This window comes from Catharus ustulatus, chromosome Z (assembly GCF_009819885.2).
Source record: "Catharus ustulatus isolate bCatUst1 chromosome Z, bCatUst1.pri.v2, whole genome shotgun sequence".
NCBI lineage: Eukaryota > Metazoa > Chordata > Aves > Passeriformes > Turdidae > Catharus > Catharus ustulatus.
Window position 1 is genome coordinate 14,207,808 of NC_046262.2, and position 22,433 is coordinate 14,230,240.

Below are 22,433 nucleotides of genomic sequence, written 5' to 3' on the forward strand. Positions count from 1 at the left end.
GTAGTGAATATGTTTTAGCTTCTGGTTCATCTCCCTGATTGCAATTTTTTTGTTATTTATAAAAAGGCTGTTCACAGTTTACCACATAGAAGTGGTGATTTTGTTTGGATTGTATGGTTTACTGGTATTGAAATTTTTGTCTCATGGAGCCTGATGTTGAGAGATAGTTTGAATATTTTTAGAAGCATTCATATTGTGTATTTCAGATCCATCTTGTAATTATATGTTGAAGATTCTGTAACTAGAATTACTAGAAATAGGGATTGTGTTAAAAACCTGGAACTACATGGGTGCCTTTGAAAATACTTCAAAACAAAAATGTCTCTTTATTCTCCAGCAAGGTTTTTGTGTTGCAGTGCCCATCACTGATTTAACTCTTGTTTACAAGAAAATGTGTAAGTACCTTTAAACCTGAGTAGTCAAGTATTAAAGCATCTTAACAGGTAAAAGATGCTGCATTAATATGTGCTTGGTGCATTACTCTGTCTATGGAAGTGGATCCAGGTAAACTTTTTAATTGCAGAAAAATTTCCAAATTCAACCACAGTATATCAGTTTGGCGAGTATTGTTTGGGCTTTCTGACATTCATTCTATTTCCTAGAAATGCAAGACCCTAAATAGGCTGAAGTTTAGCACCAACACAAAAATAGTTTTAATTTTAAAAAAGAATTTTCTTTGTTCTTCTTATAGTTTTGCCTAAGAATTTACATGGCGTGAATGAGAAATGAATTAATTTATAGATCTATTTTTTACATATATCTAGTGATCCAGAAACAAATGAATCGTAGTGACGAAGAAACTATGAAGAAAACTAGTGTAGTGAACCTTGATAAACTTTTGGATGACTTCTCAGAGATAGAAAAGGTAAGTGAAGAAGATAAAAAATCTTGAGACTGCCATGTATAATTACTGACATTTTCCAAATCTTTTGAGTGAACATTTCTATAAGTTATATCAGCTTACTGTTATGCCTTTGGAAAACTGTGTTGACCATATCCTGGAGTCATAGAAGTGAATTCTGTGAAGTCTGAGAAGCCTTTGTTTCTGTGCTAGAATTTTAATCATCCAGAGGCCAAATTGACTTCTCAAGAAGAGTATGGAAGATGGTGTTGAAGATTAACTGCATTACATTGCTTTCATAGAATCACAGAATTGTTTGGGCTGTAAAGGACCTTAAAGACCACCTAGTTCCGAGCCCCCTTCTGTAGGAAGGGACACTTCTCACTAGACTGTGTGGTCTAGTGTTGGGGTATCCTTTCAGAAGTTGTTCATTGTCCTAGAAAAATGTCATTGCTTTATCAGGGAGCACGAGTTCCTACATTTCACATGTATTGAGCTTCCTTTAGCTTATACATGTGTCATTTCAAGATTGACCCTCTGAGGAAAATCACTGCTGTGTTTCTTTTTAGACTGATGTTGATCAGCTTTCTGCTGATTGCCTGGTCAGCAAATCCATACTAGAGAGCACCTGAAATAAATTTAGCATTTCTCTTGGAATAAACTTATTATACCAGCTCCTGCTCTCACATACTGTTCAAGTTGTTGCTGTGCAAGGATGTTGACAGTCTCATATGCAAAGCAGTAGAAGGAACATTCCAGAGGATTGATCCAGACTCTGGGCTACAAAACTGAGAGGAAAATAGTTTATAACTTATGATGTAAGTCAGCATTCTTAGTTCTGCAGGGTAAACTTGGAATAGCAAAGGATCTCAAGTCTAGCATCTTTCTTCTCTATAAAGGAATTTCCTGGATGGGATATAACACAGGCTTGGACTGCAGTATTGTGGAATTGTTAAATTTTTTATTCACTTAAAACTCAAAACATGTTAATATATTGTTAGTCTTTCTCCAATTTTCTAGAAAATGTCAGAAATTAATGAAACAAATAACCTACTTATTCATCAGCTGGAAAAATGTAACAGATTGCTAACATTAAGCCAATCAAATGAGGAATCAGTAAAAGAGGGTAAGTTATTTTATTAGAAAGGTATGATTTTTGCATATATTCAAGAAGTTCTGAGAGATATTTTCATTATTTTCAGCCATAAAAAATACCATAACAAGGATATAAGATACTGTAGGAAAAGCAGTAATGCCTAATCTCAAATCTTGTAATGAAATCCATCTTGTATTAAATATTAATATTCATATTAATTTTATGAGGATTCAGACTGTTCTATGGATGCTAATAAAATGTCATTTACCATTTATAGATGGGAATTATAACTCTATAATCATAATTAAAAAGCTGTGAAACAAAGAAGAATTACAGAGAAAACTATAAAATTAAGATTTCTTTTATTCTAGAACTGTTTTCAGATAAGTATTTGAAATTAGAAACAATATCTAGCACTTAGCCTGTATTTGTGGTTGCTTATTCTTCTGTAGTTTGTTAAGTAGATGAAAGGTGCATCTTTTTGTAGGACTTTCATCTCTGGGAAATCAGCCTGCTAAGTGTGGAAGCTTAGTTTCACACAGGAAGGAGATTGCCAGCTAGGTTTTATTTAAATCTTCACTGGGACTTGAATAATTTAGCACTACCAGAAATTGAGCTACTGAGTGAGTGAAGTTTGCTTATGATTATAATCTTTTCAAATATACAAAAAAACTCATGGTAGAGGATGACGGGGGAGATGGAGACCAGTAGCAGCGCAAATGGGAGGCATTTAGTGTAAACGATGGTTGATGTTAGTTGGCTGCTTCTCAGGAAAGAGATCTTGGTGTCCTCTGAACAGTTCTCTTTAAATATTTGGATTCTCTTAAAATATCAATAGACAAAGAAGCAAACACAGTGGTAGGCATGATTATGGAAGAGAAAGAGAAATAAGCATTTTGACTCTGTAAGGTCTATGACTTTCATGTCATGTTCTGGTCCACACATCTCAAAATAGACATAGCAGAACTAGAAGAGGTAACAGAGGAGGATGCAAGGCTTCATATTGCCAGGAAGGAGCAAGGCATGAGGAATCAGAAACCACTTCTGTAACAAAGACCATGGATGTAGGGGCTTAACCGTGCAAGGCTCATTCCCACTGTGCCCGTGCAGGGCTGGCCCAGCAAGGACTGCCACAGTCAGCCACAGCTCCACTTAAACAAGTCTTTACTGATGGGAGTGACTCAGGAGGCTGAGTCAGAATGGAGTTCAAAAATGGTAACAAAGGTCTGACACGGCCCAAGGATCCCTACTTGGTCCCAAGTGATTAGGTAGATCTGATATCAGCCCAGAAAATCACTCCCTCACTCACCAGGGTCTAGTGTGTGGCTACCACACAACTGCAGCACAGTCTGAGGGCAAAAGCCTCAGTTTACAAGCGGCTCCCACAGGGAGGAGGGACAGCTATTCCTGAATCTGCTGCCAGCTTTTTTTCACTGTCACCATCTATACTCTTTCTAATATGTCCCTGTGCCCAGCCAAACCCCCAGAAAAGTGCATGGGGGAAAATGCACCTGGGGCTTTCACAGGTTTGGTTAGAATTTTGGAACATCTGAAGGAAGACTGTGGTTGACTGGGAACTTTTCAGCCAAGACAAATAATGGAGCTGATATGACTCATAGCTGTAAAATTGTGAATGGCACAGAGAATGTGATTGAGAGTACAATATTCATTGTCTAATGTAATAAAAAAACTAGATGGAAATAAAACTTGTTTATTGATTTAAAACTAACAAAAGGAGGAACTTTACCACACATTACAAAAAAAAAATCAATTCCACAGAAATGCATAATGGAAGTATACATAAATCTAAAAATATTGGAAAAAAATAATGGAAAAAACCAAATTTTTTAAACACAAAGACAGTATTTCTCACTGTCCTCCTTCATTCTGTGTTTGGGAAGTTGAAAGGATGTACTAATGATAGCATTTATCTAGTTTTTTTTTCATCCTTCCTGAATTGTCTTTTAGTGTGTATTATAAGGTGGCATAGTGAACTGGATGGAACTTAGGTTTGAGTCAGAAACACTTGTATCTCTATTAAGCACAAAAGTGCAGGACAGTCAGTCAGAAACTGAAGAGGCTTCTTTATTGATTGAAACCAGAAAGGAGTGGCTTTATATAAACAGTTTGTGAAAAAGGAAAGGAAAAGGTGGACAAAAAGAGGAAATGATTCTTACCATAGAACTTATGGTAGCAGACGAAGTGAAAGAGACAACTCAGGAAACCAGAGCAGTAGGAATGACTGCAACAAGAAAGAGAAATGAACTGAAAACAGATCAAAGTCAGAAGAGAGATTGAGCTTTGTAAACAGTATTGCCTCACTTTCATGAGATAAAAGAGAAATTATTTGATGAGATAGTTACGCTGATATAACTCAAGAGAACAGCCTGTGGAGCTTCTTTTGAAACACAGGATGGAAAAAGAAGTGTGGGTGGTGGAAGTCCAAGTAAAAATACCAGAGCAATCAGCCTGAAATATGAACTAATGTTTCAGCAACAGGGATGGTCAGGAAAAAAAAAATCTCAACAATATTGAAGTCATAGGGATAGTGCAGATATATATAGGAGGTAGAACTGCTGGAAAACAAGGATCCTTAAGACAATGAATAAGAGTTTTGCAGAGATACTAGTAACATTGACAAAAACAAATGAAAAACAGGAACTTGGAACAATGTGAGACATCCAAGAGGTGATTCTGAAAACTATTTGATGATAATGAAGTAAAATATGAATAAGATGCCAAAGGGATAGAATTTATTGAGAAATAAAGACCATTATCCTGGCTGCTCTGTTAGGTTAAGCTCAGAGGGGTTGTGGAGTCTCCCCCACTGGAGCCATTCAAGAGCCATCTGGGTGCAATTCTGTGCCATGTGCTCTGGGATGGCCCTGCCTGAGCAGAGACGTTGGGCCGGATGACCCAGTAAGGGCCCATTCTGTGATTCAGTGATTCTGTACTTACTAGTAAGGTGAACTATTGGATTAATGCGCTTCCCAATAAGGTAAACCCTTCAAATATCAGGGCTTGAAATGCTTTTAGGTCTATTATTTTGAACTGCATTCGCTATTGATGCTCATAAAGCTGAGTTTCAAAAAAACATCTTGGTCAGAAAATTGACATAAACTGTGGCAGAATCTGTCACAGAAACCTTCAGATAGAGAGTTAACATGCTACTGGAGATGAGCAGAGCCTGTGAAATGTGGTGGTGACATTAGCAGTATTTCAAATGGATGTAAAACACTGATGTAGTGATTATAAATTAGTAAGTCTAAAAAGTTTCTAAACCAATTTTCTTTTTCTTTTTGCAATTGATAGAAATGGTCTTTGCACCTTTATTAAATTGATCTTCCACACTGACTCTTCAAAAGAGGTAATAGCATATGTGGTATTCAGAATCAGAGTACTAAAACTTTTGCATGTAATGTTCAATTCTTCATAAAAACCTTTTGGAAAGCCAAGGCACTGTGGGATTAAAAGAGACCTCAAATCCTCTGTAATATTGATGGGGTTATAGAGGAGTCCTGTGCAGCACTGGAGAGGTACAAGAAACCAATTACCTCATTGATAACTTTCAGTCTTCACTCTGGCGGTAGTTATCTGGACAGACTGTAGTAATGAGAATGGCTTTTATAGAGTGATATTGCCAATTGTGGCTTGGAAAAAGATTTCTCCTAGCCTTATGTCCCAAGCTGTTTCCCAGAACCCAGCTCAGCCACAGTTCCTGAATATCTTTTGAAGACATGGTGCAAAGGCAACAGGAATTGCTTACAGCAGAGGAGCAGGAAGAAAGAGTGCTGCAAGGAAAGGCTGTTGTTCACCTATCCTGAAGGTTTTGTTGGCTGCTAGTGGTAGTGGGCTGGAGGAGGTGGAATTTTATCCTGGCTGAAGAATACTTTGTTTTAAGTAGCAAACAAACAAACAAAAGCAAAACAAAACAAAAAACCAAACCAAACCAAAACAAACAAAAGCATTTCACACCACAAAAAATCTCTAACAAGTGAGAACCTGAGTATTTCTTGATATCCTTGTCAAAAGCCTTTCATAGAACTGCTCAAGATAAAAGAAGATTGGAAATTCTGAAGGAAATGCAAAGAAAGAAAACATCTAAAAATTAAGGGAGAAGACCGTGAAACACTTATCTAACATAAGGTGGAAAAAGAAAAATAGCTTGGCTAGTGTGTGTACTCTCTGAGAGGTCAGAAATTAACTTATTTTCTCTTGATACATTCTTTGCTAAATAAAAATGAAGTTCAAAACACCAGGTCTTGTTTTGTGTACATAATTGCAGATCCATTTTAAACAGATACAAGTCTGACATCTTTGCTTTCTACTCCTAAACCTTTTCTGTGGTGGCTAAATAGACCCTTGTGATGCTACAGTTCTGAATTAAATTCTAAAGTAGTTTTCTTAAAGAAAGCAATCACATTTTTGGCCGTGAAACACTTAAGGAGGTTCTATTTAGCATCTTCAGGGTTGTGTATTTGTTTATTTAAGCATTTCTAAGGAAATTTCTTTTAAAAGGAAAAAGTGGTTGATGTAATTGCCCTATTAAAAAATCACTTACAAATGTGGATGCACACTCATGCTGTTCAGTCTTTCTGCGTGTAGGCAGTATTCCTTACAGGAAAGGAACTGCACAGAATCCATAGCAGATGCTATGACAGCAATCCACAAGGCTGCAAATACTAAGCAAAATTCTGCTTCTTTTCCTTAATGTAGGCAAACAAAACTTCTGGGTTCCCAGGAATTTTTTCTTGTCACGATTTTAAGTACATATGAGATTTGCCAAGATACATCCTTTAAAGATAAGAAAGATAAGCAGATATTCTTGGGACTGCACAAAAGAGACGCTTACACTTAAATAGTTGTGGTTCTTGCTGCTCTAGCGTTGACTCAGAAGTCTTTCCAAATTGTGCAGGAATTACAAGCATCTTGAGTTTATTTCTGTACATTTTCAAATGGGAGGAAATTTGTAGTAGAACTAGTTGGTACAACGGGCATGCTGATCTCATCATTCTGACTTGAACTGACTTTGAATAGGATTTTTCCACAGTTGCTTTTGATCCGGCACAGGAACTGAGGGGCAGGCAATGTTTCTGTGCTGCTCGTGCTCCCTCTACTGTTGTTTTTGGAACCACAGAACGGGAGAAGGTATCTGGCTAACATACTCTGCTGCATGAAAAGCAGAATCGATGGAAGATTAGGTTGACGTCAAAAAGACTGAGCGGAAAACTGAACCTGTTAAGTGGGATCTTAGTTCATCTTTGTCACTCCATTATTTGTAATGTAGTCTTTAATTACATAATAGACAGTTTTCAAAAGGGCTTTTGTCTGACGAGACAAGTAACTGTAATTTGGCAAACTTTTATGTGTTGTGGAAATTAAAAGCCATTCAAGAAATGCATTGGTACTCAGGAAAGAGTAAGAAGTTTTAAAAGTAAGCAACCTCGGTTGTAGAGCCTGCACTCTTCTCAGTATTTGACAGTTTTGCTTTACTGATAAATTTACAATGAACATAGGAATAAAAGTCATATTTAATGAAAACCAAAACCTCTATTACAGGAAGTCCATATGGTGTTTGAATATTAAAAATACTGTTTAAAATATAAAATTATGAAATACAAGTATGAAAACTGATATGAGCTTGCATCTGTAATTCTGTTCTATAAAATGAGATAATGGAGACATAGCATGTAATCTGAATCTCTCAAAGCTTATGTTAAGCCATAAGATGAATATTACATGCATCAAGAAAGGGGTAAAAAAGGGGTGAGAAACTGCAATGAATGAATATTCTTGGTCTTGTTGAAAAGAAAATTGGCACATAATATCTTATTAAAAAGGAAATACTGACAGGAAAGTAAGTCTCATTTTCATTAAATACATCAGATTGCTGGAAGGCTGATATGGAAAATGTCTAGCATTGCCCAGAAAACAAAAGATGCTTGTTTTCTGACTAGAAACAAACATGTAATAGTTTTATGAAATTGTTTGTATTGCTTCATAAAATTGATTTTCATCAATCATCAAACTAAAAGCTAAAATTAAGCAGTCACCATGTAATAATAATCTGAGTTATTTCTACAGTCAGTAAAAATGTTTGGAGTAATATTTAACCAAAATTATTACAAAATATTTGAGAAAATTTTTAAACTGTAAATTTTGTAAAATGTAAATTTGTGAAGACACTATTCAAAAATTCTGAATTTTTAATTTTTTTCAGAATGCAGTACTCTACAGAATGTGATAAAAGGGCTAACACAAACCATTGAAAACCAGTGTAATCTGAAAGGTAAAGGCAAAACAATGGTATTTTATATATATGCTGAACTGTAATTTCGAATGAGTGGACATTAATTTTTTCACCTATATTTACTGATTTTTTCAGACAGATAAACTTACTGGCAGGCAGAGAAACAAAAAAAAATTAACTAAAATCAATCTTGTGCAGCAATAAATGTCTATTGCCATTATCCTACTTAGCAACTACCTCAGGGAGGCTATTTTAGTCTATAGTTGAGCTTTAAATTCATTTTAGCGTAACACAGGTCATACAAAAGGTGAGAAAGCATCATTGAGGTGTTGGATTGTAGATTATTCAAATGTTTATGCACAGTTTTTATCACTTTTTTAAACCAAAGTGTCTTAATCTTTGCATATAATCTTATTAAATGCTATTTCTATTATCCGATATACTTGACAACTACTTATTTGTACTTCAAGATAAAATATATAAATATTTGCTATATCTTTATACTACAGCCCAGCAGTATACCATGAAGTTAGTTTTATATTCATTATGCATTCAAGGCATATTAGCATATATATTAATAAACCTCTAACATTGGAAGTATATGGATGTTTTTAATACTCAAACTGGTATTAATATTTTTTAAAAATCTATTTTCTCTAAATTTTGTGTTTGCATACCATTTTCTAATTTTTAGAAAACAAGTACTTAAAAACTTGTATCTTCCAGTTTTGAAACTGTAGTAGCCATGATAATAGTCCTTTATTTTCTTAGCCAAAGAACTTTGCATCTAGATTTTCTTGAATGCATAATTTATCAGAAGACTAAAAAAATAAGTAGTAATTCCAGGCAAACATTATGATTAGACTATGATTTTTCTTGTTAAAAAATGGAAACTGACAGTATGTAGTTCTGTAATGGTCATTATAATGTCTACAAAAAAATTTCTCAAAGTTCAGCTAAGTCAAAAAATGCAAGTACATAATTTCCTTCTGCCACTTTCATGCTAAAGAAATTGTCAATATGTACTACTTAGTGTACCATATAGTTTTTTGTTTATATAGATGAAAATGATAGACTGAAGGGAACTATTCGCATCTTGGAAGATAAATTAAAGACTTGTGAACAGGTATGTCACAAATTATCATTCTTTAGGCAGAGAAATAATATTGCATCTCTATTACATTATATATCTTTTTGTTTAGAGTTTGTTATTGATACTCTTATTGTTGGTGTTTATGTTTTTCATATATAAAGAGAAAGATTGTTCTCATGACAGTATCCATGTGAGGTGTTTGAAGAACTAAGAGGTTTAAATTCCTGGGTGGTGAGAACTTTGGCTCAATCTAAGATGCACTTGGGTTGTTTTTTTTTTAGCTATGTTTAGCTTTAAATTCAACTTCACCTTCACCATTCTAATCCCTTACACTTAAATAATGTTTTGTATAGAAATACATTTTCACATTGAGGATACCTGCTTGTGCTGCCAGAGAATCAGAGTGGCCTGAATTTTGTCCAGTTTTTTCAGGAATGCTACAAAGATAATAGGTCTCTACTTCTTATCTGTTCCTCGTAATAAATTCCATATATGATCTCCATATATTTTATCTATGGCAATCATTTTTGCAAAGGTAAAACCAGCGGCACTAGTCATAGTTCTCTGATTTTATAGTTTTCTGTGTGAATAGTTCAGATCTGTTATCTATTTAGGATTAGGAATCTCACTGCTGATTTCCTTTGCCTGTGTTTGTACTATGAGATAAAATTAAATATTTATATGAGTAGAGCTGTTACCTTGACTCTTCAAGTAAAAAATGAATAATGCCTTCTGAAGGATGTGACAAACTATTATTCCACCCACTAAACACGTGTGAGCACGGTGTGGTTCTGAAGGTGCATGACTATGTCCACATGTACTCATCCCTTATCAGTGACTGCCTTTATAAGTTCCCCCAGGCATTGCTCTGGTGAGCAGAGATCTTGTCAGAAAGCTTTGGAGTGAGCACTCGACAGTGGCAGCTACAGACAATTCCTTGATAACTCTGAATAGTTATTGGAGTAAATTTTTAACTGGCACCTTTAAACTTTGAGCATCAGTGCCACCAGCATCACTACTTCTGGTATCACTGATGTGTCTACTGCTGCCAACATGAAGTTGTGGAACTCTTCATATCAGCAATACTAACGAAATTCACACTTGCGTCATGCAATCCTAGATTCATGCAAACCTTCACAAAGGTGAAACTGTAGTGTCTTAATTAACTGCATCATTGTGTCAGATCCTGTTCTTGGGAAAGGAGTATTACCTCTCCATTTGCCTGCTCTAAGAAGTAGTTTCTAATTTTATATTAACAGATAGCTGTAATACAATGAAATCTGCTATATTTTTCATCAGTGGACTTGAGCCAGATCGTGCAAGAAGTGATTGGGCATTTAAATTTACAAAATTGAGGATAAAGCAAGTACTGAATTATAATGGAGTATATTTTTTATATTGTGGTTGTGCTTTGCAGAAGGCTAAGAGCACAGAAACTGCAAGATCTTTATAAAACATTTCACATTCACAGGAGTATAAAGATCAAATTGAGAAACTCATGATAGAAATTAAAAACAAAGAGGAAGACCACAAATTAGAAATAACACAGTTGAACTGCGATATAAGGAAAAAATGTGAGTTCTCTGAAGCCTGAACGCTATGGGTAAAACATAGTGTCACCTGTCAATGTTACATTTCATCTAGGATAAATATGAGTTCTCTTTCTCAGTGGAAATATGTGAACACTAGAAGTGAGCAGTGTTTAATTTAATTTTGTCTTTGCTGAAGAGAACAGACAGTGGTAATGAAGCAATAGTACAGCAACACAAGATGAGCTGAAATTCCCAAACAGAAAAAGTGCTGGGAATGTGGGTCTAAAAACCTAAAGGAATGAAATTTTGGGTTAAGTGTCAACTGGAACATTGTTTTGAATTGTAAGCTCAACTGCTGTTAGAATGTTCTATCTGCGTTAAGGAGAGCAGGACATTATTTTCACAAATAAATAATACTGCAATGAGAAAAAACTGATTTCTAAGTTCATTTTCTCCATTAGAGACATAACCTTAAAAAGCAGGATTTTTTTGGTCATGCATATAGGTGAAAACAACTAGGATAGTTTTTATAAATTATGGGTTTTTTTAAAAGACACCATCTAACTGGGATAGGACAGTGTGGTTTTCATATAGTTTCATTATGTTTTTTTCTTGAATTGTCTTCCAGTGAAATGTTGACCTGATGTTCAAGAAAGTTTTAATATTTGAAAAATTATGTTAATTTTTATCTAAATATCTTCTACAATCATAATATTTGGTGTTACTGTGTTACTAGTTGAAGTAAAAGAAATGGAGTATAGAGAACAGAGAGAGAAAAAAGAACTGGAAATATTAGAGCTAACGAGACAGCTGAAAATTCAAAATGAAGAGAAGCAGAATGAAATAATTAAACTGCAGATAGAGGTATGAATTACAAAGCTGACTAAAAGATGAACTGGGCATTGGGTAAACGTCAAAGAGACTGTGCAGTGAAAAAATGTTAATTACTACTTAACAAAGTACAGTAAATTCACGAATACAAGCCGCACTGAGTATAAACCGCATCTCTGGGTGTTGGCAAATATTTCGGTTTTTGTCCATAAATAAGCCGCACCCGAATATAAGCCGCTCTGTCGTTCCAGCGAGGACCCGCGTGCAATTAGTAACAGAACCGTGGGAGGGCGGGGTTTACTGGCTGAGCTAAGGCTGTGCAGGCTCGGCCCGCTAGGGGCTGGTGACGGGGCCAGGTGGCCCAGCACGGTGCTGCAGCTCGGGGCCGACCGCCGCTGCCACTGGGCTCGGTCACCCCGGGTCGGCGCTGCCCCGCGGTGGCAGGCAGGGATGGAGCTTCCCCTGCTCCTACGGCAGCGGCGGCGGGCAGGGACGGAGCTTTCCCACGCCCGTGGTGCCGGCGGCGGGCGCGGACAAAGCACCCCGCCTCCTCCCCGAGCCGCGGCAATGGCTGTGCGCGCTTCCCCCCCCGTCCCCGGGCCGCGGCAATGGCTGCGCGGGGCTCCCGTCGGCTCCCGGGGCCGCGGCAATGGCGGCGCCCCCCCACCCGTCCTCCCCTGGGCTGCGGCAGAGGAGGGAAGAAGAGAGCTCTCCCGCCTCTCTCCCCGCCCCCCGTGCTGCCTGCAGGGAGCCAGGGCAACACAGTAACACTGTAACAATCGCGGAATGCCGGCTTTTACTGGCAGGTGCTTGCCTCGGCGCCCTGGCTGGCAGGTCTGGGGTTGTAAATGTCAGAAAATTATTCACATATTAGCCGCCCCCGACTATTAGCCGCACTTCTGGGTTTCCACCAAAATTTTTGTCAAATTGCTGCGGCTTGTATTCATGAAATTACTGTAATAGGATGGAATCTGGAAAACTTAATTATTTATTGTCTTTTCGAGGATCAGTGGCAGGTGCTCCCTTCCACAATGGTAACTGATTGCTGCTCAGGAGTCAAGTTCCACCTACCACAGAGGGAGACTGGAGGTTCCTTTGTTCTTGTTTCAAATTAAATTACTTACAAACATTTTTAGATTTTGAGATATTAACAAATTCAACATCTGTTTTCTTAAATTTCCTCCTTCTAAGTTCTGTTTGGTGAGAATATATATATTTAAAAAAAAAAAATTCCAATAAAAATTTCCAACCCTGCAGAGATTTAGAACAGAGCATTCAACATGTATTTCATTGCTCATGTTTAAACTACAGTAATTTCACGATTACAAGCTGCACCGTTTTGACTAAAATTTTGCTCCCACACCGGACATGCGGCTTACACTCAGGAGCGGCCAATATGTGAATAATTTTCTGACATTTTCAACCCCGGAAGTGCAAACTGAGTCAGTGCAAACTGCCAAGTTGAGCACCTGCCAGTAAAACCCGGCATTTACGCGATTGTTACAAATTGGTTACACTGTTTTGTGGCAGGTGGAGCCAGGCTCCATGAGGCAGGGAAGCTCCCTCCTGCTGGCCCTGCGGCCTGCGGGGAGGCAGGGGCTCCCTCCTTCAGGCAGCGCAGCCTGGGAGGAGGCAGGGGCTCCCTCCTGCTGGCCCCGCGGCCCAGGGGGAAGTGGGGGACTCCCGTCCCCGTGTGCCGCCACCGTGGGTGCCAGCGGGCTCCATCCCCGCCTCCCACCACTGCCGCGGGTGCCGGCAGGCTCCGTGCCCCCCTGCCATGGCGGCGCAGCGCCGGACCAGGACGAGCGAGCCCAGCGGCGGCGGCGGCTGGCTCCAAGTGACCCCGCTGAGCGGCAGCACCGAGCTGGGCCACCTGGCCCCGCCGGCAGCCCCGAGCCCGCATGGCCCGAGCCGAGCCAGTAAACCCCGCCATGCTACTATTCTGTTACTATTTGGCAACTTTGTTGCACGCGGCTCCTCGCTGCGAGCGACAGAGCGGCTTATAATTGGGTGCGGCTTGTGTATGGACAAAGAATGAAATGTTTGCCAACACCTGGCGATGTGGCTTATAGTCCGTGCGGCTTTCAGTCAGTGCAGCTTGTAATCATGAAATTACTGTACTCTCATTAGAGAAAGAATTAAGGAAGTATACTTCAAACCTTCCACACATCAAAAAAGAAGTAAGATGTGAAAGTGTTGGGGCTGAGTTATTCTTGTAACGTAAGAGAAGAATGACGGTTTTGTAGGTTTTTAGTACCTTGTGTATTTTCTCTTCCTGTAAATACGTAGCGGACAAGCTTTCAATTTTACTCTTTTTTATCAGAAACATCTTTTTTATCTACATGGTTTTACTTTATCATCTTTGTACACTATTTTTGCAAAACATTGAAGCTTTTTTTGAAGGAACATAGCTTGTAACTGCATTATTTAAAAAATAAACATAAGTAGTTTCATTTTTCTAGGATTAGTAGAAAGGCTTACGGCTACTCCTCTCAGGTAAAAAAATGCAACTAATAAAAAGTGAAAGTTGCACTTGACATATTTAATGCACCACTTTTTTTCCCCTGTTCATTCTTACCATTTTGTCTTTGCCTGATTCTTCCAGTTCAATGCTAAATTGGCAAGAGCTCAGGATAAAACCACCAAATCCTTTTCAGATGCTTCAGTCTTGCCACAAAGTATCTATCGAAGGGTAGGTGCTTTCATAGCCAGTAGCACACAGATACTGTTTTAGCGTGTTTGAAGCGGGTGTTCCCTGGGGTTTCTCTGTGTTTTCCCTCCCACACACCCCTCCCACCTCTACACAACTGAATTCATAGAATCTAGAATAATTTAAGATAGAAAAGGTTTTTAAGATCACCAAGTCCAACTGTCATGGCTCGTGACATATTGACACTACTGAGGACAAGCAACAACAAAAAGCCATGTGTGAGGAAATTACTACAAATTTTAACCCAGAGACTTAAACTGAAGTGACATTAGTGATACTGATATAAATTCTGCACATGCTTTTTCTCTTTTTTTTTTCTTTTGGCTAAGCTTCAGACTTTGGGATGGCAGAAAAACAGTATTCTGGGGAAATACTTTTTGTAATTTTGTGATACAAAGTACGGAGGAAAATATTCTTATTAGAATATTTCTTACTCGCAGTAGCAAAATGTATTGTTATGTAATCTTATGTGATGTTTAAGCGTGAAGCCTTTGCCTGCACTTTTACAGAAGCTGCAGCATCTCCAGGAAGAGAAAAACAAGGAAATTGAAATTCTCCGAAACACCATAAGAGACTTGGAGCAACGTCTTAATAAAAGCCAAGATCTGCCCTTCAAACGGAGGAGATTCTGAGTAAATGACATTAAGTATTTCAGTGTTTCAAACTGTGCATCTCAAAATAAAAACAAGAGATGAAGAAAGTATGTTTTATTGAAAACGCTCTTGTCAGATATTCCAAAGACATGCATTCTGTATATATTCAGAGCTTCTCTCTTGCTAATCAGCATTCACAATAAAAATATTCAGGTTTTCTAGGAGTAGTAATTTTCCCATTAAACCATCATTAATTATGGTGTATGCTTTCATAGCAGTTTTCTTTTCATGAATATTCTCTTCTTCATCCAGGAATCCTTCAAACAACTGGATTTACTTCCACTCAGTTAATCAAACATTAGGAATGCTAAGCTATAGACAGAGAAGTTAACACAAGTTTAAGTGGTATATTATGTTACTAATTGTTACAGATTTATCAAATTCAGCACTGTTATAAACAAGGATCAACATCACACCAAGATTAAACTTGTTTCATCCCACCCTCTTTTTATTCTGACTCTGAGTTGTTAACACTACTTCTCACTTTAGGATGATCTTACTGATTTAGTAGGATTTTATGGATGTATTAATGGGCCCTCTTACTGTATCTAAGAGCCACAAAAGTTAAGCATATCAATCTGTTACTTGAAAATAAAGCAGTTACTATCTGTATATTACATTTTTGACATGGAATTATCATGTCACATTGCTTAGGAGTAAGTTTTGCTTGTATGTGATTTGTATCCCCAGGTTAGAAAAAAAACCATAAACCTCAACTTTCAAATATATTGTCTTCTTAATAAAAAAATATTAAAATATCTGTCTTGGTTGTCTTCTGTTCTTGATTGCAAAACATCAGACAGGAGCCCCTAGGTCATAGTTTATGCTCCTGTCTTCACAAATGCAAGCAGAATGTTAGAAGAGAAACAAGAAAGACAAATTAATCAAGAATGCAGACACCTTTCAGTGGAACTGAAAAACAAACTAGGGGTCAACCAAATTCCTTTAAATCATGAAGCTTTTCACTGATGGAATTTGACCGGTATTCTATCATTCTAAGAGCGCTGCTCAAAAAATACACTCTTTGCAATATTTTAACTTCCCATACCTGTCAGTGTAATTTTGAATTTGGGGCAATAAAAACTTAATCTGTTCATTTTTCTGCTCTTGCAACTATATGAACTGAGTTAGTGGGACTCCCTTGTTTCTGAAAGGTGTTTAGTTTGTTTTTCAGGATCAGTTTTGTGCCTTTTCCTGTCACTGTCAGGTGTCACTAGTTTCACTTGCTCCTGCTGATGATGAACGTCAGGCAGCAGAGAGCAAACGTCACTGTCAAGACTCAGTGACGTCCTCTGCTGCCAGCTGCCCATGTCACCTGCAAGAATTTGGCAGTGCTCCACGACACTGTCAAGTGACAGAATTCCCTAGCTCTTCAAACAAAAGGTGTCGACAATGACAGGATCAGCTACTAGAGGTTGAGTCTGATCCTGTCAGCCAATTTCAAGTTAACTGGTTTTTGCAGTTGTTTTTCCCTTTCTTTCGTAGTTTTCTATCTTGTGCAATTTCCACAATTTCTTCTGGAGGGGCAGTGTCTACGTGCTCCTGACTACCCATCTGATCATGTCTGTGATGGCCGAAAAGCCTGTGACGCCAGCTGCTGTGAGGGAGACGTCTCTCGGTTTCAGAAGCAGCCTGGTGGTTCTCATGTTTGCCCTTGTGGTGGTGGTGGTGGTGGCGGCGGTGGTGGTGTCCATGTCTGTGCAGATTGGCATGGGAATGCTGACCTGTTGGATTGAGTTCTACCTCAGACAGCTCTTCACCTGCTTTTTTAGTGATGTTTTCACAGACACCATCAATATCAATATCAGGTTCCTGCAAAACAGACACTTGCATTAAACACAGGGCACTATATTCAATTAAACTAGCTGTAAAATATTAACATTTCCGCAGAGAAAGGCACTTTTATTTGTGCCATTTTGCTAAAGAACATGTTGTCACACCGCTGTCAGCTAGACAGGGCTTTTTAGCAATCATAATTTCAGTAATTGCTAGTAACTAGTATTCTTATCCTAGATCCTATGTCTGATCTGTCTGTGGTCTATATTTAGTCAGAATGCAGCACGATGGGATCAGAAATTATTATTCTCATTGAACTTCCATGACTATGTATGTACATTTCTTGATAATACTTGAAAGTATTTCTGATCTTGAATGATACATTAAAAAAGGCTACCCTTCTTTTATAACATTAATAATAATTTATCACTTTGTATTTTCACCTATTTTAATAACTCTTGTAGACTGTGTTTAAATGCAAACTACAATGAATAGTAATGCAAACCAGCTTTGAGTTTTAAAAAAATACTAGTTTTTCAGGTACTTACCCATCCTACAAAACTAGAGTAGTTAATTGCTCACCACCTCCATATAGCTCCAGAAACAGAATTACCCTCCAAGATTGCATTTACATTTCTGACAATTATTTTCATTTCTATCAAGGACAGGAACTCAAATAATCAATCAGTCTATTAGAAATCAAATCTAGTTCACTTAGAAAAATGTTTAAAAGTTTTCTATAAAGATGCATGAAATGTGTACATTCTAAATCGTATCTTTTTGGATTAATCACACTGAAATAATTTTTTTAAATACCAATCAAATCTACTTTTCTTTTCTACTATATATAGAATGAGATAAGAAAATACCGTGTAAGAGCAGTTTCCACACTTGTTTTCGCAGTATGCAATCTTAATAGATTCTTCCACGTACTGAAAATGCAGGAAGGAGTAGGGCAGACCCAGGTGATACACTAGACGGCCGCATCTAAGGAGAGAAAGAACACTGTGGTTACAAATACTTACAATTAAATTGCTCTTCTTATGACATCTCATTTTACGTGCGTCAATCCACACACACTGTACATGGGGAGTGTTTCTGTTCCAGTTCACAGGCAAATCCAGTATCTTCCTTACAAATGCCTGCCCGCTCACCTGCACTGACCAGAATGTGAAGCGTGATTTCTGGCTGATATGGTCACTGCACTGCCAGAAGCCTCTCTTTCAGTGGCACTTAAGACTGGCAGAGGTGCACTCATTACAGACCCATTGGGATAATGAGAAGGGCTAATTGCACAATGGCTGCTGCATCCTTACCAAGTGTTTTTATAACAGGTATTTTGACTGGGATGGGCACTGTGGGGCACCTGCATTACTGATTTATTGTGCATGAGGAGGTTGTACACAAGGGCAGCTCATTCTGTGCCAACACATACAGTTCCCCACGTGTGGACTGCACATTTAGGACCAGCAGCAGGCAAAGCTTTTGTGGATAAGGCACAATAAGGACACAGACTCATCAAACCATAATGGATCACAGCCTGGCTAGTGTTAAACCAATTCATAATGTGCACATATCCTGTGTGTCAGCAGCACAGAACTGGTCAGTCTTTCAAATGCTCTGGGCAAGGTGTCTGGGCCCCCTCCCAGATGAAATAGAGCCTTGTTCTGTTTGTCTGTTGTATGACATCAGCCTTCCTTACTTGGGCATATTTGGTGCAGTAACATTCAAGATGATTCATTCCACTGCTAGTTTCATCCCACAAACCTAATGTAGCTAATTTGTTTAAATTCATCACATTACAGAAAAAGAGTAACTTTCTAACTTTGTTTTAAGCTTATTTATGGTTTACTATGAGCTTGGAATGTTCATTACAGCAATATAAAGTAACTAGGACAGACATTTTTCAAGTGTAGGATCTCTCAAATACCTACATCACATAAAAATTGAAAAATTAGGATTACAATTCAATTACGGTTCCTACTGGTGCTGCCAAAATACATTTGTCGCAGAATCCTATATTGAAAAGCAATTTTCTTTTGAAGTTTTAAATTTTACCTAAAGACTCATTTTCCTTATGTCTACATGGCAGTTTTCACAACTCTCATCAAAAAGTTTCCATGAGATAAACGACACTACTGTGACATGCATGGATGTAATGAAGTTATCTGAAAATAAAAACACTATAAAACCATGAACATGTTACCAAATTTTACACTCACTTATGTTCATCTAAATCCATGGTAATTATAAAAAAAGAAGTATTTATTCCAAAATTACTTATGCAAAAGTAGACTTTGCTTTTGTAATTTTGTTTTTCCAGTAAATACTAGCACTTAGCTCAACTTAGAAGCTGAGCATGATGTCTTTATTACTCGCACATCAATGAAATAATACAGAGATTTACAAATCATTACTCAAAATATATGCAAATATTTTTCCATGCTTGTCTCCAAGCACACACCTGTCATAGATGAGAAAGTCATCTTTGTTTCCATTTAAAGTAGTCCAGACATCCTCTTGCTGTTCATCTTGCTGGTAGACAGTAATGTAGTCTGAAACACGTTCTTTTAGTAGGTGAAATTCCCTCCGGGATTGAGCTCCCTGATGGTTGACAACCACATACGAGATGTTGACCAATCCTTCATTCTCTAACTTCACTCGCAGGTCCTCCAAGCTAGTGGGAATGTAAAGAAGAAAGACCATAAACCATTAGAGAATCATGAGATTTTACAGGAAAGTCAATATGCTCCATCTTGTTTTTACTACAGCTGTATGGTGTGGAGTTTTTCCCTTTTCATTTGTATCTTTCCTATGGAATTGCTCTAGAAAAACAGTTGTTTTTCAGTTACAGGAAATAGTCTAGAATGTGGAAGAGTCTTTAAATTTTTTCTAAAATGTAAGAACCAAACCCAACTACCTTGAAAGCCAAACACAAAACTCACTTTCAACTTGGATGGAGTCACAGATTTACTACTATGTTTTTAAATCCAATTCTTAATAAATTTGCAAAACCTATAATGATATGTAAGTTGTGAACCTAGAGGGACAAACTAAGGTGTTGTCACTGTGACTAAAATCCAAATCTGAAACTGGCACTGTAAATTTTTAAGCCAAAATAATTTCACAATCCCTAAATGAATCAAAGATAAAAGCTTTATGCAATTCCCGTTTGGGTCAGCTTGAAATTATTTTATGACTATTGTTACTGCAATAATTACTTGCAAGGATTAAGTTCTAGAAAATAGAGCACCAATGTCACAGGTCTTCAATGAAAACCTAACATTGATGTCTACCTTTAATGCTTCATCAATTTTTTGAAAGAACAGTATTTACCTTAACTTCTGGATTTTTTAAATACATGTAGGATCTCTGAACTGAGAAGACTGAAAAGCCATATTAAAAGCATGAGTTTTGATTTATTTTTTCCCCTACAGATCTTACGTAAGAAGTTGGTGAACACAGATCTCTCTGTTTCAGGGGATCTGACCATGGTAAAGAATCATGATGTTTCTTGGTTTCATTTTTGCTACATTAATCCACCTGTTGCTGTTCCTGTCGTGTTTTCCTGTGGTTTGGGTTTCACTGACGTCAGGTTAATCATACTATTATGTTGTAAACATAATTTAGAAAAGATGATCTGTCAGTCAGGAGTAGGTCAAGAGATAAAGAATGTTACCCACTGGCACAGAACCCGTCTGCTGGTAGTGAGCCTGGTAACTGGGTCACACATGCCAGCTGTGAGGGTGGCATTTGGGGCAGCTAGAGTTCACGAAGTGCATCTGTGGCAGGGCACACGTAGTGTTCTCTGCTGGATAACAGAAATGGGGACGAGATTCAGCTCACCTGGAAGCCTGCCGCAGGCACAGAGATCAGCTGGCCTGGAGGAGAGCCACCACTGTCACCGAGCCTCTCGAGTTCCACATGGGGTCCTCCTCCCCAATGCGCCATGCTGGGGGCTCCTGGCAGTTCTGGCTCTCTGTCCCTCCTGCTGGGAGGAGACAGAGGGCCAGCACCAGCCCCAGACCTGCCCACATGGCTGGGCTTTACCTGAGAAGAGAGAAAATAAACAAAGTAAGGTCAATGACTAAACAAAGTTCAGACTGGAAATTCCCCTAAGAAAACACAGCAACATACTGGTTCCATTCAGTTAATAAAAAATACAAAACACCTTCTGTAAGAATAAATTTCAGATATATGTTTGCTGCTCAGTTTCTTTGGTTTTTCAGTGGAGTTCCTCTATACAGAGGCAGGTGCTTTTTCTTTGTGGTGCTTGAAGTTTTTTTGGGTTCTTTTGTTACTGTGTTTGAACAGCTACAAAGCAAACATTCAGAATAACTGGAATTTTTTTAGTACTACTAATCAGACTAAGTTATTCCTTCCTCTCTGTAATTTCTTTTTGACCACTTTTAACACCTCAGTAATTTTAAAGTGGCCTTACTTCTCGTGTTTTAAAATCAATTGTGCTAAGTCTGTTTATGTCAGGAAGAATCTAGAACAGTTCACTCCAGATTCCAGAGTAATTCCACATGGTTCAACTGTGGAGTTCAATACACAGTAAGTACTACAGAACATAGCAGAAAACAATAAAAAATACTTCAAAATTTTTACAAGTCAGTCTGGAGTATCTGGATCCCACTGAGGAAAATCTATGAAGAAGTCAGGCACTAGAAACAATTTTGCAAAAGCCAGAAATGAAAACTGAATTTCAGGATTCCTCAGATCTTACAAAATCTCATATCCATACTTATGTTTGTGAAAATCAAAGCATATAAGGAATGTAAGCATGTAAGAAATTCTATAATTACCTTTTCGTTTTATTCCATTAACATCACAATTGTGGCTTAAACACCCATTATCAATAAATATTTAAAATGATAAATGTATAAAATTACAAAGCTGCTCCCGAAGATGTCCTAGGTTGTGGAATTGTGTAACTTCACCACTTATATCAAAGTCTGACAGCGACCACAAAATAGTCAGGAAACAATAAGTTCTGATAAACAATACATGTTCCATCAATCTTGTCCTAGCCTAAAAGAATAATAATAATTGACCTTTTAAAACAAGAGCCATTTGTTGCTGCATTTGTGAAATCCAGCTGTCCCTGACATTTCTTTCCTGATGTTCTAGGTAAAGTACTTTAAAGACTGAACTGTGGTCCAGTATATACCAACAAAGCCTTTTTCCACTCTTTCCACACATCAGGAAAGCAGCCTGCCTTTATTTCCATTATAAACAGACGAGACTCCCATGACATTCTGGTATCCTTCCTTGCCTTTGCAGCAGCCTTCTGCAGCACTGGCATGCAGTGCCCAACAACAGCTGTCTGCCCTGTGAGCTGCAGGAGAGCCATGTCCTGCCTTATACTTCTCTTCATATTTCAATTTTCCACTTGGTTTCCAATGGAAATTTCCACAGTCAGCCTTTTCAGCCAAAGAAACAAGCAAACACTCTGCCAAATCTTAAGTCATGAAGCTCTTTCACAGCAAACCCAGCGCACTTACCCTTTCCTCCTCCCCCTTCTTGGCAGCTCTGCCTGGCTCCGCCACAGAAGAAAGCAGTGTGGGGAAAAGGGCTGTGGTATTTATATGGCTCTTGTTTATCTCACTTTGCAGATACGGTTCAAAGTTCAGGGAGCTTTTTCTGAA

The 22,433-nt window shown here is 38.0% G+C and overlaps 2 protein-coding genes across 3 annotated transcripts; one reads left to right on the forward strand and one right to left on the reverse strand.

Annotated features, from left to right (window-relative positions):
- The first annotated feature begins 778 nt into the window (after positions 1-778).
- Positions 779-15,317, forward strand: CCDC152 (coiled-coil domain containing 152). Its single transcript, XM_033086210.2, has 8 exons — positions 779-865; positions 1,862-1,967; positions 8,158-8,226; positions 9,249-9,313; positions 10,752-10,854; positions 11,549-11,676; positions 14,249-14,335; positions 14,863-15,317. The coding sequence occupies exons 1-8, from the start codon at positions 779-781 to the stop codon at positions 14,983-14,985; spliced, it is 768 nt and encodes a 255-aa protein (XP_032942101.1). The 3' UTR covers positions 14,986-15,317.
- On the reverse strand, positions 15,046-22,433 carry LOC117011004 (selenoprotein P). Of its 2 annotated transcripts, none has more exons than XM_033086208.1 (5): positions 22,290-22,433; positions 20,629-20,832; positions 19,247-19,459; positions 17,652-17,769; positions 15,046-16,818 (listed from the first exon to the last, which is right to left on the reverse strand). In XM_033086208.1, exons 2-5 carry the CDS (start codon positions 20,817-20,819, stop codon positions 16,165-16,167), a joined length of 1,176 nt encoding a protein of 391 aa, XP_032942099.1. In that variant the 5' UTR covers positions 20,820-20,832; positions 22,290-22,433; the 3' UTR covers positions 15,046-16,164. The 2 variants fall into 2 exon arrangements, with proteins under 2 accessions (XP_032942099.1, XP_032942100.1); XM_033086209.2 differs by lacking the exon at positions 22,290-22,433 and adding an exon at positions 22,061-22,081.

Excerpts from the sequence above, each read along its gene's own strand:
- CCDC152 (XM_033086210.2), top strand. The coding sequence starts at position 779 with ATGAATCGTAGTGACGAAGAAACTATGAAGAAAACTAGTGTAGTGAAC. Across the intron at positions 1,968-8,157 it reads TGAGGAATCAGTAAAAGAGG|AATGCAGTACTCTACAGAAT; the intron begins GTAAGTTATTTT and ends AATTTTTTTCAG. Across the intron at positions 9,314-10,751 it reads AATTAAAGACTTGTGAACAG|GAGTATAAAGATCAAATTGA; the intron begins GTATGTCACAAA and ends TCACATTCACAG.